This window comes from Haplochromis burtoni, unplaced genomic scaffold (genome assembly GCF_018398535.1).
Source record: "Haplochromis burtoni strain Fernald_Lab_line unplaced genomic scaffold, NCSU_Asbu1 Contig_111, whole genome shotgun sequence".
Classification (NCBI taxonomy): domain Eukaryota; kingdom Metazoa; phylum Chordata; class Actinopteri; order Cichliformes; family Cichlidae; genus Haplochromis; species Haplochromis burtoni.
Window position 1 is genome coordinate 1,503,344 of NW_024582472.1, and position 18,469 is coordinate 1,521,812.

Below are 18,469 nucleotides of genomic sequence, written 5' to 3' on the forward strand. Positions count from 1 at the left end.
TTGAATTACTCTGAGTAAAATAGACAGGGGCCAAAAGGTGTAAGTGTACGGTTGGGTGATCCAGCCAGTTTCTGTCTCTGTTATTTATCGTGCTGTATTATCACACTGTGGAGAGTCCACAGCCTGGACAGTTCCCCTCAAACTGGCCAGACCTCTCCCCAAGCAGACGCTTGCTGCTGGACATATGGAGACACTTAACAGAAGCTCATCTACAGATTTCCTCCTCCTCTTCTAGTCAGACCATTCTGCCTTTCAGCTCAATATGAAAACGTATGGAAGTCATTAGCTTCAGATAGGAAGCAAGGACGAAAGAGAAACTGAGAAAAAGAGAGGTCAGGATAGTGTATTACAAATTACATTCTCACAGTACATAAGGTAAGGAGGCCTAATAATGATGACAAGCTGTTTGGGTGATATCCCAGCAGGGAAAAGAATAATAAGTAGAATGCATACATTTGTCAAAGTGCCTTCACATTATTAATTATTAAAATGAGCCCTGACAAGTGGTCATTTAGAGACCACCAGCACATAACCGCAAGATAATGAATACTAATAAGATATAGAAGCACACAAACACACCTGAGGTCTGCAGATGAAGGGTACCTATGTGCCAGCACTGTGACCAGGTTTATGATGTGGGGCAAGGTTTTTACAGGAGTGGCGCGTGGAGTGCTGCAGTTTTATAGGCCATTAACCCAGAACAGACCTGCTAACGCCTTCTCTGGAGCACAGGGACGGAATTACTAGCTTTTATATGATGCTTATGCAATATAATGTACATTAAAAGATCTTAGCTTATTAATTTTATTGAGTTATGAGCTCAGGTCCTAACTGAGCACTAATTGTTTCCCCAAGATCAGTGGCACGGTCATCAGTACAGCTGGTGTTGTGCAATGACTAATCTGGCCCCAACAACTTAATTTGCAATCATCAAACAGGGTTCTTGTTTCACATAGAAAACAATGGTGACCGACTGAGCCTGTCTGTGAGGAGTTGGCATTTTCTTGACATGTCTGTGGTTAGGACTGAATTCTCTTGATGTGACACTGGCATATGGTCAGTGTTTCTGTTGATGTTCAGGATCATTTCATTGGTGATCAACAAACTGTTCAGAATGTCAGTGTCTCTTAACTTGAATGTGTGAAAAATAGCAAATGTAATCTAGCTCTTAGTCATGGCTACATACGGAGCATGTACCCTGCATAATCATAGTCGATTTTGTTGTGATTTGGCGCTATATAAATAAAATTGAATTGAATTGAATTAATCAGTTCCATTGCTGACCCTGCAATTTGTGTCAGAATGTATCAAGCATTCTTCAGGCAATTGTGCAAATATTCTCAGTTTCACAATAACCCAGCATTGCATACTGATTATACGCTGGCAGGTCAGTTTGTTTGCACAAAGCCCTCTTTGATCTTCTCTCAAGCCTCACATTCAGTGCCAGGTGATCTTCGGCACCCTGCCAGGTTTACGGCTGTGTCAAGGAACATGGATGTTTTCACGTGTCAAGAGGTGCTTTAAGGTGGTAGCAGCGGTGAGACTGTCTGCTCGGTCAGACATGGCACCTCGATGTCAGAGAGGTAAAGCCTTAATAGTGCAGGGATATTCCAAACGTTGTAAAGTTTATGATGGGAAAAAGAACTACACTTTCCCGGAAATGCTACACTGTTCACATATTTTCTGCAATAGCAGAGCAGCTTCTTTAATATTGTGTCTCCCTGGAACATTTGGTTTATATCTGACCAGAAAGAAGGTGAAATTTGATCTGCAAAAGATTGGATTGCTCTTTTAACTTGAGAAAATGCTCTTACACACTCTCTATTTCCCCATGCCTTTTAATTTCCCATAGGTGACCAGCATCTTATACAGCCAACTGAATCTGCAGTTGCTTGCATCCTGCCTTTTCCAAATATCTCTTGCATGAAAGATATAACTCTTGAATTAGTGATAAAAATGTTTCAGACAGAAAATTCTTGAAAAATGGACTAACTGTGGCAACTGTATGATAATTCTGTAAATTTAGCCGTACACAGTGTAGAGACTCATTCGTTTAAATTGGATTCTGCTCTGGTGAGTTTGAATTCAACCAAAACAAAGTCACTAGGCTTCCCAGTCACACTTGGCCATGTTTCCACACTGAGTCATTCATTTTTCTACTAAACATTGTTGTTTTAAGTTTAAACTTTTTTGACAAATGGGCACAAAATGGGGCCAAAAAAAGCAACTATGTTTTGAATTACATGGAAATGAACACCAAATATAAAATACAGCAAACGTCAGTTTTAATCCAAATGTTTATAACGGATTTACTAGATCAGAGTCCACTTGTTAGCTTTCTGCAGGTCATGCGTGTAGCCGTTTGGTATTCCCTCTCTAATCGTGTAAACCAGGACGGTTCATGGAAACGTTGAAAAACCTGAACTGCACCCTCGCAATCTGAGTCAGCTTGGCCTATAGTTGGGTCTCGAGAGCTTGATGATGAATGAGCTCTATAGAGGGTATGGAGTACAACTGGAGAGAGCTACTGAGCTCCAGACAGGGTCTTAAATGCCTTTAATAAGATGGGGACAAAGCCCTCTTTCTTCCTTGTTTAAAGAGGTTGGGTTCCACAACCCACCCCTGAGGCCCAACTGCAGGGTGCAATCTCATAGGCTCCAGTAGGTAGCTGATATGCAAAGTCTTTAGATGCACAAGTGCTCTGCAGGTACACTTTAGTGGCAGGTCAACAAAAAGACCAGTATCACACCACTGAAAATGTTTCCTCTTTCATTCTATCCATGGGTGGTGAAGAAGTAGTTCACAGGTCAGAAACTACTTAAACACCCATCAATGACAATGTCTTTGAGAGAAATTATAACAATAAACCTTCCCTTAGGACAAATTATGCCCCGGTGTTCTTTCACTTCTTAAATTTCTTCTGAAAACATGAGCTTAAAATAACATCTCCACCTTCTCTATTTGATTCCATCAGTTCTCGAGCTACACTGAGTCTAGAAATTAAAGACATGGCACCAGAAGACTTATACTCATTGGAATACAATAGAACTATTCACTGACATTAACTTAGGACCCATGCCTAATTTAAGTACTGTTAATGTGCTGCAACCTTCATTTTTCTCAGCGTCTATTAAATATCTACATAATGTGATCCATTATATTTTAACCCACATATGTGTAGGTTGTGTTTGCTTGCTCTAAAGCTTTGCAAACGGACCTTGAAAACATAAGGTCAGCTAGATCAAACCCAGAGCCAAAGCGAACTAACAAGTGACTGAAAAATCTTCTGTGATCCACTGAGCGCTGATCAAAACACTCAAAAGGTCATGCACATCGGTGAACAGCTAGTGGTGTTATCACCCTATCATTAGAGCATTATAGAGATTTGAGCATGAAAGGAACTGTAGAAGAGCCCAGAAGGGAAAGAAAGAAGAATTGTGGGTATTTGTGGTTAAACTTGTCACTGGTTGGATTGACTGGGAAATGCTCACCCGTGGGCCCCTCTTGCCCGGCTTTCCTGGCAACCCTGGAAGTCCTGGCAGACCCTAAAAGCAAAATATAGAAGTTGTCAGTGTCAGAGTGAAATACAGAGGAGGAAATAGAAGCTGCTGCCTTTTTTGTGTTATTTTAAGAGAGTCTTGAATACTCTTGAATAATAAAAGACAGCAAATTTGGAGTTTTCAAAGTAAAGAAAAACCTTTAAAACTCAAGCTCAAGAGTCAGTTAGTAAAAACATGTTGAGTTTTTTTGTCCCTTGGTGAAGTTAGCTATAAGTTGCAAAGCACTCGGGCACTGAGACGCTGGCAGGCATGAGGATATCTTGTTAGAAACTAATGTCGCACTCTCCCTCAGCAGCCAATGTTATTTCAGCCCAAAACCACTAAAGTGCATACACTGTAACTCTGAGTCATTGCACTGGTTGGGAGGTCGGCGCTGGTTCCAGTCACAGCCGATCACATTAATTATAAGCATCAGCTAGCTTTGAAACAATTTCATACATGGATTAGCAAAGTCCTGAAAGGTCAAACTTAATGAGGGGTCAATCTGAGGAACCTGAGTTTGCTTGAAATGTTAGGATTGTTACTTATTTTCCCATTGTTCAAGCAGTTTAAAGTGGAAAAGAAAAAATAGACCTAAAACAGCCTGAGGCAGTCCTGCTGAAATTGGGCTACTGTAATAATGTCAGATGTATGGAGCACTTTGGTCTGTCTCAGCCAAGACCACAAGCTATAATTATACTATTTCAGCCTCCGTACACTCTGGAAATCCAAATGTCTTTCAACAACTTTTAGATTCTTTAGATTGCAACCATCAGGCTGTCCACACATGATAAGTAGACTCAGCTGTAGTCGCTGCTAGGGTCAGTGCCAAGGCAGTACTGGAGCTCATGTTTTCAGAGAAGTCATTAGATTGAAACATGACTAAAATTTTAGTTGTACGCCTCCACCAACCAGTCAAACTGCAGTTTGCAGAAAGGGAGGAATTTGATAAAGTATCACATTAATTCAATCTGTCAAAAAGCTGATTGGTGTAGAAAGGTAAGCAGCAAATATGACAGTAAGCAGTGCTTCAAGTATAATATCACCGCAAAGAAGCAAAAAATCCTAAAACATGGATGCTTTACGCTCAGGCAGCACAGAAGGGCCAAACAGTCACCACCAATTTGACCTTCTGAGAACAAAATTACATCATGTAACATTTGTCACCATTAGTGTATGTATCTTAAAAGTGGTGTCAGCATTCTCCAAAAACCACATGATAATTTGTTTAAAAACCCCCAAAACAAAACAAACAATACCAAACAATAATAAACTATCCAAATGTCTCCAACTTCCTCCTAAACATCCAGCTTAGCTCATGGCTAGCTACTGAATCGTTATTTACAACATCAGACAAATATTATGACCCATTCACTCACGTTCCCTAATCGCTATCATATGTTCCTCGATTAAGCGAAATTATTTATCTCTTACACTTGGAGCAGCGCATGTCATTAACTCCCCCGGCCACCCTCGCATTCTGTGCCACTCGAGAGAGAGACTGCTGCTGGCGCTGTAGAATTTTTTTTCCCCTCACAATCAATTAATCATTTGACAATTGAATATCCAATCTAATTTATATTCCGTTATATAATTAGAATATTAATTGATAGCCATTCTTAATGTGCTCCCAGGGTGACAGATACTGCCATTCCATCAGATAGCGCTGTCATACCAGAGTGAAACCCTTGCCATCAGTGCGCTGATGAGGCAATAGCAGACTTCAAGAGTTATACTACTGTTATATTTTAGAGAGACAAAGTCTACATATTTAGGTCGGAGGAGTGTAGATGACAAGTTTTCCAGCCAGGAGATCCGACTCTGTTATCAATCCAGGGCTTTGTTTTCATTAGCCGATTAATTTCGTTTGCACTTAATTTTTTTATTTTGCTTACAATCACTGGTTTGGTTAGGCATCAAGAACTTTTCGTTAGATTGATGGATGGATGTCTTTACCTGAGAATATTACACGATGAAATAAATTATGATATTATTGTATACATCGGTGTTGAAATAATTTCATACAGGGTAACATGAAGAAAAGATCACTTATTTAACTGAAACACTGAACTTTACAATGACATCGGTATTCTCTGTATTGTCTATTTTTTTCTGAAATATATGTATATTTATCTGATTCATGTGAACAAACAATATGTATCTCAATGCTCCAAAAGCTTCAAGATCCAAATAGACTCTGGTTCTTCAAAATTAAAACCTTCTTTTATCATCTAATCATCACTTCAGATTAGATTTATACTTTATATTTGAGCCTATCATAACCACATTTTCAAAACAAAGTTCGTGAAACTCTTGTAAGCAGCCCACTTACGTCAGCTGTATCCCAGCAGAGTGGCATCAGAATTTAAAAATAATAATAAATGGCACATAAGATAAGTTAAATTGGACTATAAGCCAAACTCAGCAACTTGTTCAGACAACATAACTATACAATTGTATTTATTATTGCCCTGTATGCAAGTGTAACATTTATATTATATTATAAGGCCTTCAAATATTTAGTCCCAATAGGTAACTGGGCACAAGTGCTTTATCCCTTTTTACCTTTGACCCTGCTTTAAAAGTATTCGTTCTCTGAGCAGTCCCACTCCCTCCCAAAGGAATCTAACACCTCACTGCCGGCCCTTCCACCAAGACAAACACTGACTGGCAAATGCCGACTGTGAACCTGGCTGTTTTCACTATAGCTTTGAAAATAAAAATGAGGTTTGAAAATTATTAGCACTGCTTGCAAGTACTTTATCAAAGTCATGAAATAAAACGATTTAGTGGATTTTTAAAAACTCCCCATCATTAACACAACCAGTACTTCTACAATCAGAACAGTGCACGCTGGGTGACTGCCTGATTCACAAAACCACACAATAAAGAGCAGCATCAGTTTTTACATCAGAGCAGGTCTGGAGATCACAGAGTGAACCAGCAAATAAGCCATTATTGAAGCAACAACCTGTTGAACTTATGTGTCACTGTGGTTCAACAAAGGGTTAATAGACTAAGCTAAAATATAACAATACAAAGATTAAAAAAAAAAATGCTTGAATTCAAACACAGCAACACCAGAAATGCACTCATCTAATCGTTTTACAGTTATTTCAACACAGACATTCACGGATTTCAGCAAAATGTTTGTGTTGTGTCTGTTTAGAGCTGACACACTTACCAGCGGTCCTGGTTCGCCCTTTAGTCCAGGTGATCCAGCGAGTGCAGAGAATTGGGTCGGTTCCAGGTCAAATGTTTGAAAGCCATCTGTTGCAGCTGGAGTGACTGGAGTGAGCGAGGTGGGCTTGACATCCAGCACGCTGGTCACCTTTGGCTCGGGTTTCTTTGGAGCTACTGTGGTTAGCTGCTTTTTATTAGAAAAGTAGGCGTTTGAAGGAGACCCCTGCGTGGAAGCAGCTGTACTTTGGAGAGCCGGCTTCATCTCTGATGATCTGGTAAAAACAGGTAAGTGTATACTTTTTCCAGAAGGTTGCGGTGAGTTGGTATCTGCCTGCTTTGTGTTTTTTATGGCGTGTGAGGTTGGTTTGGGGTTCGGTGGAGTCATGTTGATCCCAGGAGATGTTGTAACAGACTGAGTTGGAAATCTAGATGGGCTTTCAAGCCCTGGGTGAACTGTTGGAGAAACGGACACAGCACCAGGTTTTGGAGTACTCATTGCCATATACACAGACATCACGGAGTTGGTTGAAGGAAGAACTGTAGTCCTCATGTTTTCCTCAGTGAAGGCCAAATTAGGTGTCCGAGCCTTTTTGGATATCTCCGTCAAAGAGAGAGGAGTTATGTGAGTGACAGTCACGTTTGGGTCTGTGGAAAATAGAGGTAGCAGTGGTGGAAATACAGGCCGATAAGTGTCAGCTTCTCTGCATTGTTTCTTAATGTAATCACAATAGTTATGAGCTGCCTCAGCTGAGGGATAAATGTCAAACTGACAGATGGCACCTTCAAATGGCACCGAGCTGTGGTCCATTTTGCCCAGCAGGAAGGAGCCCTCTGGATCCAGAGTCTCCTGTTTTCTAGAATGCAAATCTGCATGTATGCTTTTCTTACCACAAGATGTGTGTAAGAACACTTGTTGGCCTCGAATATCCAAAGCCAGACTGTGCCACTGGCCATTGTAGACATCGTAGTCAAAACTTACAGAGCTCTGCTGTCCTACGTGTACAAGGACCTTCCCTGGTACAAATTGCACTCCGAGCTGAACTTTTCTTTTCTTTGACAGAGCTGAGAAAAGGAAAGCGTTGTTGATGCGATGAACAGATAGGCTAAGGATAAGGGAGAGATTGGAGGGGTTGTAAGAAGAGGGTATAACAGTTCGCAGAGGTGCCTGGATGCGTGCCCTCTCAGTGAGGATAACGCCTGACTTGAAGGGGATGATGCCATGATGGATGGATCGAGAGCTTGAAGATGGGGAGCTGCCAGTCCTTCGCCCAGTAAGTCCAAGCTGCTGCAAGACATCTACATCTTTAAGGAAACAAGAAAGAAACATTAGCGGACAGCTAATTCTGTGTGCAATTAATAAGCTAATTAAATTTACACAAGAATCTGATTATTAGCATCCTACTCAAATGCAATCTGTATTCAAGTAAAAACAAAAGTGCAATAATATAAATGATCATCTATTGAGATGTGAATTCCCATCATGGCATCATAAGTTTAAAGTCCAACTAATGGAAAAACCTGAGGCAAAGACAATTTTAAAAGACTGCATAAAATTTCCAATATATGGTCACACTTCCATATTTGCTTTTGGGGATTGCTGGAAATTGTGTGATCGTTACATCAGGCTTAATTGGAACAATTTCAGGGTAAGGAGGCTGAACGAGTCCCTGGAAAGGAAAGTGGTGGGTTTTTAAGAGGTGCATTAGAAACAGAAATGCTATCTCGCTTTATCTGGAAATGTCTGCTGATTAAAGATGATCGCTCTGACAGGGGCCCAAGCTCATGAAAACACACTGCTGTATTTTCTGCGGGTTTTAATTGCTACTTGCTTCTCAAGGGAGGAAAATGTGGGTAACAGTGATCCATTACAGCACCGTGTATTCTGTATATTGCACCTAATTGGATCCACACCTTTGTGCTAAAGTTTAATTAAATCCACATTTCATTGTAGCAAGAAACGGGTGCTTTTTTTCTAAAGAACTCTTTGCGATAAACGTACACTCTTGGGAAAGTGTCCCATTTCTCTTGTGACCAGGAGGCAGAGCTACCAAGCTTCCGATTACTAGATGACCTCATCTACTGATCGGAAGGTTGGTGGTTCAATCGATGGCTGCTCCTGTCTGCATCCCAAATATCCCTTGGCAAGAAACTAACGCCAATGTATTGGAGTGTTAGAAGACTGTGTTAGATGTGTGAATGATGCAACCAGTACAAAGCACTTTGAGTGCTCAAGTAGAAAAGCGCTACATAAAAACCAGTCCATTTACCACCTATTAGAATAGAATATAGAGTCAGAAACATTCTTTCAATGAACCAATACCATTATAACCTATATTTAACCAAAATTTAAATAGAGAAAAAGCTGAAATATTATACATTTAGTAACACTGCTTGTCCCAAACCACAAACCGAGACCCATTAAAGTAACAGCATCAAGGTTGTCTCAGTTATTTATTCTTTTAACTTCGATGTTGCATTTGAAAAAATAACATTTACTCATCTTTAGAAGTCAAACATCAAGCACATCGTTACTTCGGGCAGTCAGGTCAAGACGTTAAAGTCAGCTCACAATCTCAGCACATCAACGGGTCTCTTATCATTAGTTCTTCCTCCCCATTATCATCAAGTGCTTGTTTATATGATCAGACCATAATACTGCAGGATCTTTATGATATAAACCAGCGTGTGACGAACAAAACTGAGTAGATTTGGATCTCAATACCCACATTATAGCTCAGCTCACGCCATTCTACACATTAAACTGGCAAATCTCAGCTACACTATTTAAACTATGTCAATCCCAACTTACCTGTTTCATGCCAGGCCTGACTTCATGGATTAGCCTTTTCTTTTGACTATAAATATAATGGACTGAACTCTTCAAATCAAAACAGACTGACTTCACATTATTATATTATTTTCTATTATTAGCCATAAATTTAGGTAATCAGTGATTCTAAATATAGGGTTTTTTTCTGTTTAAATTAGTAGGGCTGAAAAATCTCAAACCAATCAGCGCATGCTAAATATATATTATGTATTAATCTTCTCTGTACGTTTCCCCATCTTCTTAGACTAAAAGCTCACATAGAAATTGTAAATACCCATTCTTTTTCACTTAGCAAATATAAATCGCTAAGTGATCAATTCTGGCTCAGCAGAAGAAAAACAAGTATAGACACGAGTCCCGCTAGGAGGCGGGAAATCCAGCTCAGTATGTGCAGGCAGCGGGAGGTCAGCTCGACTGAAAAATTCACACATGGAAAAGACACATCAAACAGTAAGTGAAACAAGAACAAAAGCCTTCTTCAGTCAAATTTCTTATATAGAACTGATTTGAATTGTTAATATGGTATGAGGAAAGCAAAATTGTTCTTTCATTGTGTGATGTACTTTCAGGGCTTACACTGCATATTTAAATCTAAGCGGGTAGGCGGGCTGCCTCTGGCTTTTTGTGGCCTCCTGATGAGCTGAAAAAAATAATAACTGAGAACTGAGTCTGACACATCCTGGAGACACGCATAGTTAAAGTACAAGTGTATCAGACAACAAAAACTTTTCACAGAAAGCAGGGGAAGATTAATACGTTTCCACTATTAGTATGCTGCTAATGTAGATTCTGTATTTTCTGCAACAGCTTGACAGCAAAAATATTCTAGCAGAGACAAAAAATGTCTATTTTATAGATACCATCAAGAAAAGCAACAACACTGAATAACAAATCATGTCTCTTTACATTTATGTGATGTGATCAAAAAGTTCTGAGAACAGGTACGTAAAAATCCTTACATTATTTCAATTTAGACAATCTCCAGCTCAAGGTCATCTTCTCTGCCATCACCAGATGGTTTTCACCACGACTGCTATTTTTAGATCATTCTCAGGAAGTGGTGCTCTGACCACTTATACTGTGTGCTGTACATTTTCACCAAAGACCTAAAACCTGCATTGAGAGGCAACATCAACTTCTGTTTAAACCTTACCTAAATTTCACATGACTATTGTTTGTGATGAGATCTGGGTCTCCAGCTACGAGCAGTTTTCCATTGAAGAGTCCACAGTTTACAAGCCCAGAGGTAGCGTGTCATATGTGAAATGTTCTGGATTTTTCTCAACATTTTTCAGTTTACGCACAGAAAATTAATTCCTCGGGGTGAGAGTGTCAACAGGGAGTGCTACAGTAACATCCTGAGGCATCCGAGGGAGCGTTTATAGGAAACCGTCCTAATTGTGACACATGCCAGTGTAGCATCTGGCGCCTGCTCAGAGCACTTTGAAAACGGAGGAGTTTTTTCGTGACATAAACAATCTTTGCTCAAGTCCTCAACCACTCACCAGATTTCCCTTCATGGATCTTTGTCCATTTTCTAAAAATAACAGTCAGGCTAGTGGTTTGCCATTTCGACACACTGGAGGAGATCCATTGGGGGTTGGAGCCTATCCCAGCTGTCATCGCGTGACAGACAGGGTACACTGCACAGGCTGCACGGAAACAGACAACCATTCATATTCATACTTATAGCCAGTTTAGAATTTCTAATTACCTAACCCACACATGTCTTTGGACAGTGGGAAGAGGCCGGAATACCTGGAGAACCCATGCAAGCTTTGAAAACTCCTCACAGAAAGACTCTTTCTGGCTGGTGGCTAAACACAGCAGTCACTAAAAACTGTCCATGTGTGCAAGAGAAGATGTCTTTTGATGTGAGAATTACCAAACACAAATATGGTAAGACAGTTCTCAGAACCTTTTGGTCAAAACTTGTAGGATGACTACAAAAAAAACAAAAACCATAGCCTGTTTTTGAAGAACCAGAACGTCAGTGACGTAGTAGCTCAACATGCTTACAATCCATCACAGTTCACAGGTCATTGTTCAGAAATTGACGCATGTGACCACGACCACAACCTTGGGTACAGTTTTGGTGAATACGTACAAGACGATTTGTGGAAGTCTCACTAAAATCTGACGCTTAGTAAGAGAAAAAGTGATCCTTGCAAAAATGGTAAAGTATCCTTAAAGACAAATATGTCTATTGCCATGCAGTACTGTAAGAGGACTAATTTGTGCGTGAATGGTCAGATGGGCATGGATGCCTCGTTAACGCATGAGGTCAACAATCCTTTTGGTCATATGAGCTAAAAATTAATGTGTTTTAAGAACTTCAAGTACAAGAAGGGTTTTGTTTTCACTAAATTTCTCATCTGAGAGAAGCTTGTTGGCCTTTGATGAGGCACAATAATCCATCTACTGGGCAGTGTATATTACCAGTGGTTTAGCTGGCCATTGGTAAACTTTTACTATTCCATATTAAAAACTGTGGGAGGTTCTGCACCCAGAGTGTATGCTTTTTTATTTACTATCATGATTATTATTGAAAACAGTCTTAGGCTTCTTTCCTAACTGACTTCATAACAGAAGTACATGTAGTTGCTCAGTCAGTTTCACTAAGGTTTGCTGGTTCAGTGTCTGGCACTGACAGATTGGCTGTCATCTAGAAGATGGTTGGTATTACATCAACACATACATAACGAACTCCCATATCTACTCTGGGATTACTGCACTCTGGCTGACCTCAATCGGGAACACTTCTGAAAAAAACACACAGGCTGCTGATATATGTGTAACTGTAGGAACTAAACTTCAAGGCCTGTGCACACTGACAGTGAAGATTTCTTCTGGTGTTTGATGTCAAAATGTAGAAAACAATGCAGACTAAAAGCTGTAGAATAACAAAATCTGGACTGTGAAGTACAGGCAACAACATCCAAACATGCATAGACATTTCATATCTGCAGGACTGCTCCATGTGATCTATTTGCAAATGATCCAAACAATCTGCCGGGTTGTGTAACAGCAAAACTATTTTTCTATTTTAGCCTTTTGCAAGCACAAAATTGTGCTTTGTTAGGATCTGACAGTGTGCAAATTAACACATATAAAATACTAGGTCTCTAGACACTCAGTCATCACAGGAGGGAAATATCATCTGATGCATGCAGAGTTTCAGATAAAACTGCCAGAAACTGCTATCAGGGAACACAGTGGCTTACGTTATCAAATGACATCGAGAAACTGGGAAGAGTGCCGATTGAATAAAAATCTGGCGGATTTTTGATTGACAGCAGACTCAGACAACAAGCTGATAATGGCCTCTCAGATGTGTAACAGCAAGCTAACTGCAGCAGACATCGATGCACAGCTGAGTGTGAGTCACAATATGAAAGTGCGAAAGTACTTCAAGCAGACAAGACTCTGCAAAGTGTGGCTGATAGGTCAGGTAAGACTTTAATTAAGTTATCAAAGAGGGGGTATGAGGTTTGCTGAGCTTTAGAGGCTTAGAAACAAAAAAATGAACTCCTGCAGAATGAAAGAGGTCCACAGGTTCATCTTTTTTCCAACAAAATAAATGTCTGAACCACATCTGATTGCACATTATTAGAATACCTGTTTTTGTGTGCGACATTTGAGTTACCAGTTCAGTTTTCGCTGTAACAGAGACGTTAGCAATGAAACCAAACCGCTTTAAAATTGGTTTAGTAAATTCAGCAAGTTATAAGTATTTAAACCTCCTGCTTCTATGAACATATATTAGAAGATGTGGCTGTCCCACATTCAACCACAACTTAATATGGTTTCCAGCGAAGAGTAAACACAATGAATCAGTCTGTGTAGTTGGCAGACTGCACTGCTCATTAAGGTAAAGCTGAGCAGGATTTATGCTATTCACAAATAAACAGTGGTAAACTGACAAACGTTTGCACAATAACAAGTCCATGTTAGGGCCACATACTTACCCAGCCTTCTACAGCTCATTAGTTTATTTCAATTTTCTTTTTCTCAGTGGTTTTAAGGCATATTTGTGACACCACATGCTCAGAAATACATTGAATGAAAATGTATAACAGACACTTACCCACCTTTGCTTTAAAGTTTCTTACCTTGTGCTTGTGTTAGCCTTAGAGAGCAGGTACAACAGAGTAAAGTCCAAAGAATCAGAACTCTCCTAAATACAAAGACAAAAGGAAACATGTCAGATGTTAGAGGTTTGTGTAATTTTTGTGTTTTACAATTAACTCAGCTTTCAGGTGCACTTCAATCACATTTCATAAAAAAACGTATAAATTCCTTAAAAACGTCATCTGAGCCCTTAATGTATCTCTTTCACATTCTTGCTTAGTTCAATTTAATGCAAAATGTTATGTGAAATAATTTGCAGGATACATTACCAGTTTAAGTAAGCAAAGTGACATACTAAGTTAGCTGGAGAGCCATCTGGCACAGTCATGTTAGGTGCTGCTGCAGCATCAGCAGCAGCAGCCCTTGCTTTTTCAAACAGTCTAACATCTGCTTCAAGAGAGCAAGCTCTGGCTTATCTTGCTGCCTGACCAGATAAGCTACTGCCCAGCAGAGGCAGGTAAGTGCTCCCATAAGGCCGCCTCTGACAATCTTTAAAAAAGATGCACCACATCACCTTAAAACCTACAATGCCAAGCGAAAGATAGACAAATGCTTTGGGGAAAAAAAGTGTTTCACATGTCAGTGTTTTATCGCTAACATCTGACTTTTATCTGAGGCAAACTGCAGCCTAGCCGAGCACTTTTGGACTGTGGGTTTTAAAAGGGGTTTCATCTAAACCCAGCAGTGAGAAAAAGCTGCTTTTCTCAGCCTACACAGGGACGTGTAATCATTCAACTAGATTTAGATCAATTCTGTTTTCACAGGCCAACAGTGCCACTTAATATCCAACATCAAGCAGCACACAGCAAATTTTACACCATTGATTTTTCTGTGACATTTATATGTCAAGACAAGTGATAAAAGAGATGCTGATTACTCATATGGAGCTGCTCTAAAGGTGCTGAATTATCTCAAATGGGTGTGAATTTCAGCTGTCTCTATGATAATATCAGGTTTTCACGCGTCACATCATTTGGGCTTTAAATGCAGCAGACGAATCTGGGTGAATGTGGTACAAGTGCTGCTTGAAGTGGCACACACTTAGTGACAAGTGCTATAATTAAAGCATTTTCAGGAATTCTTACATTTGCGGTTCTTCTCCAAAGAGCCACAAAACCACTGGTCAGCCACTGGCACAATGAATGCTGGTTTGAGCCTCAGAAAGTTTTAGTCCTTCCACCTTCACTGTAATCTTGCTAAACTGACAGCAGCAGCAGAAACTGTATGTGCCACTTGTGACCAAGCCTCCTGTATGTCCTGCAGATTTTATGTGATGCAACATCTGGACTTTTATAGGACATCTCCTCCCATTGTGTCAGCCAGGCCAACCAGCTGAGTAAGATGCACAGCAGGGAGGAGAGAAAAGGAGGAGGAGGAAGAGGAGGAGTGTCTCCTCCTCTCATACATTTCCCTTAAATTAGTCCCAGATCGTTTGGCAGCTCATTCAGATACAAGCTGCAAAGGCAGAACTTGTAGAACAGCACAGCAGACTACACTGGCTTTCACTGAACTGATGTTAAGAGCAGAGAAAATAGTTTCCACATGCTTATCTCTGCAAGCCATTAATTACACCACCTGTTCTGCACGATTTCTCAAACAAATACCTCTAAAAGCTCAAGTCATTTGTCTTAGTAACCCAAGAAATGCTGTCACAAGTTTTTTCAAACAACCACTGTAAAACATACTGCTTGTATCAGTGCTGCTAGACATCAACATCTTTCTCGAAAGGACATGGATTCGGGGGAACCCGAAAAAAACAAAAAGAAATCCCTCTTTAATTCAGAAAAGTGAGAAAGAAAAGTGCTCATTTATGCACTTCTGAATATGTCGACTCACCCCCCGACTCCAGTGGTTTTCAGTTTGGAGTACGGGGCATTATCCGGCTCCATAGCGGTTACTTCATTCTTTCTTGGGAGTTTTTTCTACAGTCCAGAGGAGGCAGATAAAGTTTTTCCATCCCAGGTGTTCCTTGAAGAGTCGCGCGTAGAGTAAAAAAGTGCAAGACAGCAAAAATAAAACAGTGAAACGATGCGGGATTAACCAGCAGTGAAAAAGCTTCTTTTTGCCATTGTCTTGCCTCTAATTCTTTGAGTCTCCTTCCAGAAGATAACAGCAATGTGATTTTTTTAAGGAAAAGAAAAGACGCTCCACAGAGCTTCACCTGTGCGCTTCCGATATTTCTTTCCGTCTTTCCGTTAGAGTCTCGTCCAGCTTTCCCGGGGAATCAATGCAGGACAAGATGTAGAAGCCCAGCGGTGTGTGTATATGTGTGTCGACTTCCCAAAATGAAAGTTTATTGTGGACTGAGGGAAATCTTGAGAAGCGGGAGAGGGGGGACAACACCTCCCTCTGTCGCCCTCAGCTGACATCCAAGGGAAGCAAATCTGGAGCTACACGCGGTTTTCAGGCGCTCCTTCAGCAAAAGGTGTGTCATTTCAGAAAGCAGCAGCCTGTCAGTGTGCACGTGTGTCTGTGTACTGCCGATCAAATCACTGAAAATCGTGTAGTTTTCGGGATGTGCTAGAAACAATCACATCTGCAGCATCTGCTGGGCCACAGCAACCATTTTAGAAACAGATGGTCAGCCCTCTGTAGAAATATGGTGACCAGACATAAAAACAAAAGCTCTAAAACAGATCCTGCTTGTTAGTTTTGGCTTTGATCAGTTAAGGATAATTGATGATTGAGATGTTTCCACTTATGACGTGGATAATGGTGCTCACTGTCATATCTTGCTGGAGTTAAAGGAGCGTTGTAAATGTTAATAATAAAGGTTAATTCATTCTGATCTAAGCACTGTTTTACTTAGCGAAAAGATTCTGTGGGTTTATTATCAGAAAGATTTGATTAGTAAAGGGTTTTTTAGCACCTGGAAGCTCCAGTTATACTCACCATGCTCCTACAACATCAGTTTGCCACAAATCTGCTAAGAGTACAGGGATATAAAGCAACTAACAACCTGGAGTATTTTTGTTTAGAAATCTAACTAATCACATAGCATCCACAACAAGTCAGCTGCATGCTAAAGGTGGTGGATGTGCATTCACCCCTCCAGAACTTGATCTACTTCTAAACTGTTTTTGCAGTTTTGGCATAGCGACCTCACCGCTTTACTACTTCATGGCAACTGTGGGGCTGAGAAATGAAGAACAAGTAGAAGTTCAACTACTGCACTTCCTCTTGTGGTTAAGGTTGGCTCAGCAATCTCCACAGATTCTCATGTTAAAATGTCCAACTTTATAGCAGAATTGTCTCTGTAGGTAGTTTCTACCAGATGTGCAGGATGTGGCCATGTTATAAGTGTGCCAACACAGGCACACAGGTTTTGATCTCACAAATGACAATGCTTGCTATCAGTGAATTTCAGTTTTTTATTAGTCTGTTACTGTTAGCCTACTAAATAGCAAACATCTGTGCAACTTACTAGTCGTGCTTTCAAGCATTTAGTGATAACCCAGAACTCTACCATGTTGGCTAAACCCTATTTAGCCAACATGGTAGAGTTCTGGGTTAGTCAGTCTTTGCTTCAAAAATGCCAACATGACAACAGGTCCTCCAGCTACTTTCTAGTTATTAATTTGCCAAATTCCAGCAAAAGTAACACCGATGAACTGCAAAAACTACTAAAACTGCTCTGCACCTTTCTGTGTGTGCGTTCTCAGTTGTTCTGCACTTCTGCTGATATTGAAAGTATACCTCTGTTCATTTATGTCAGCAAATAATATTATTGGCCAAACCTGCATGTCACAAAAACCTGAAACTGTTGCAATTTACACATTTTTAGAGTCAGAAACCCCCAGGAATTTGAATTAGGGTTTTTTCCATCTACATAATCAGTTGAGGTGAAGCAAAACCACATGAAAGTACTTTTGTGGACTCACCCCCAATCCACTTGCGCTCTACGAAAATATTTAACTTCTTGTGAAACGTGTGACTCAACTTTTTCAGAGTAATCTGTCTGACATTTGAAAATTTGCAGTGTAAACACTCCTGCTGTTTGTGCTTCGCAACTACTCTGTCTGTGTCAAGTTCCATCAAACTCCAACCGAACCCCAGCAAAAGCGAGGAACACATTTCCGCTTTGACAAATGAACAATTAATTTAATCAAGTGAAATTTAAACCATTAAACCAGCTTTTTGTGACAGCCCCCTTTAACCCCCTGCCTCTTCACTGTTTACTTCCGTTCTCACCATTATAACAGGGTTGCAGGGCTGCACTGATTCCAATTTGTGCATATATGTGTGTATGTGCATGTGTACTGTCGTGTGCTGCGAAATTCCTCTGCCAAATAAAGTCCTCATTGACCCGCCTTCAACAAACACGCTATGACAGTGTCCAGGGGAGACCCAACAGAGCACCAATTCAGCCGTCTGCAACTGGATCTCTTCTCCTCGCACAGAGTCCCCACACAGTTCGTCCTCTCATGACCAGGAAGGAAGGGAGCTCACCACCTTGAAAGAGCACTTCCCATGTACCTGTCTCAGCATCGCCGGATGTGAGCTTTTGTTACCACACGTTTTAGTTTACAGACAAGGAGAGCTATGTCCTGTGGAAGAGCCTAGGGGAAGATCTTCAATCTGGAGTGTAAAGTTTCATGGGGTTTGTAATGATTATTGCAGCAGCCTATGCAAGTGATTCTCAAATTGTTGCCCAGGAACTGCCAAGGGGTTCTTAGATGCATGCCTGTTCATCTTCTTGCCAAGAGTTAAATGAGAAGAAGAAGAAGAAGCAGATGGTTACTTTTTAGCTCAGCTTAGCATTAAAATATAAACCAGGTAACATGTC

General features: G+C 40.5%; 1 protein-coding gene across 1 annotated transcript in view; it reads right to left on the reverse strand.

Moving 5' to 3' along the window:
- col27a1b (collagen, type XXVII, alpha 1b) overlaps positions 1-16,049 on the reverse strand; it is a 65,113-nt gene extending 49,064 nt beyond the window's left edge. Inside the window, exons 1-5 of the mRNA XM_005928841.3 lie at positions 15,845-16,049; positions 15,520-15,651; positions 13,665-13,729; positions 6,724-8,024; positions 3,492-3,545 (exon numbers count right to left, since the gene is read on the reverse strand). Of these exons, the coding sequence (XP_005928903.1) occupies positions 3,492-3,545; positions 6,724-8,024; positions 13,665-13,729; positions 15,520-15,572 (1,473 nt within the window). The 5' untranslated portion in view covers positions 15,573-15,651; positions 15,845-16,049. The remainder of the gene's footprint in view (positions 1-3,491; positions 3,546-6,723; positions 8,025-13,664; positions 13,730-15,519; positions 15,652-15,844) is intronic.
- Between the last annotated feature and the right edge of the window lie 2,420 nt (positions 16,050-18,469).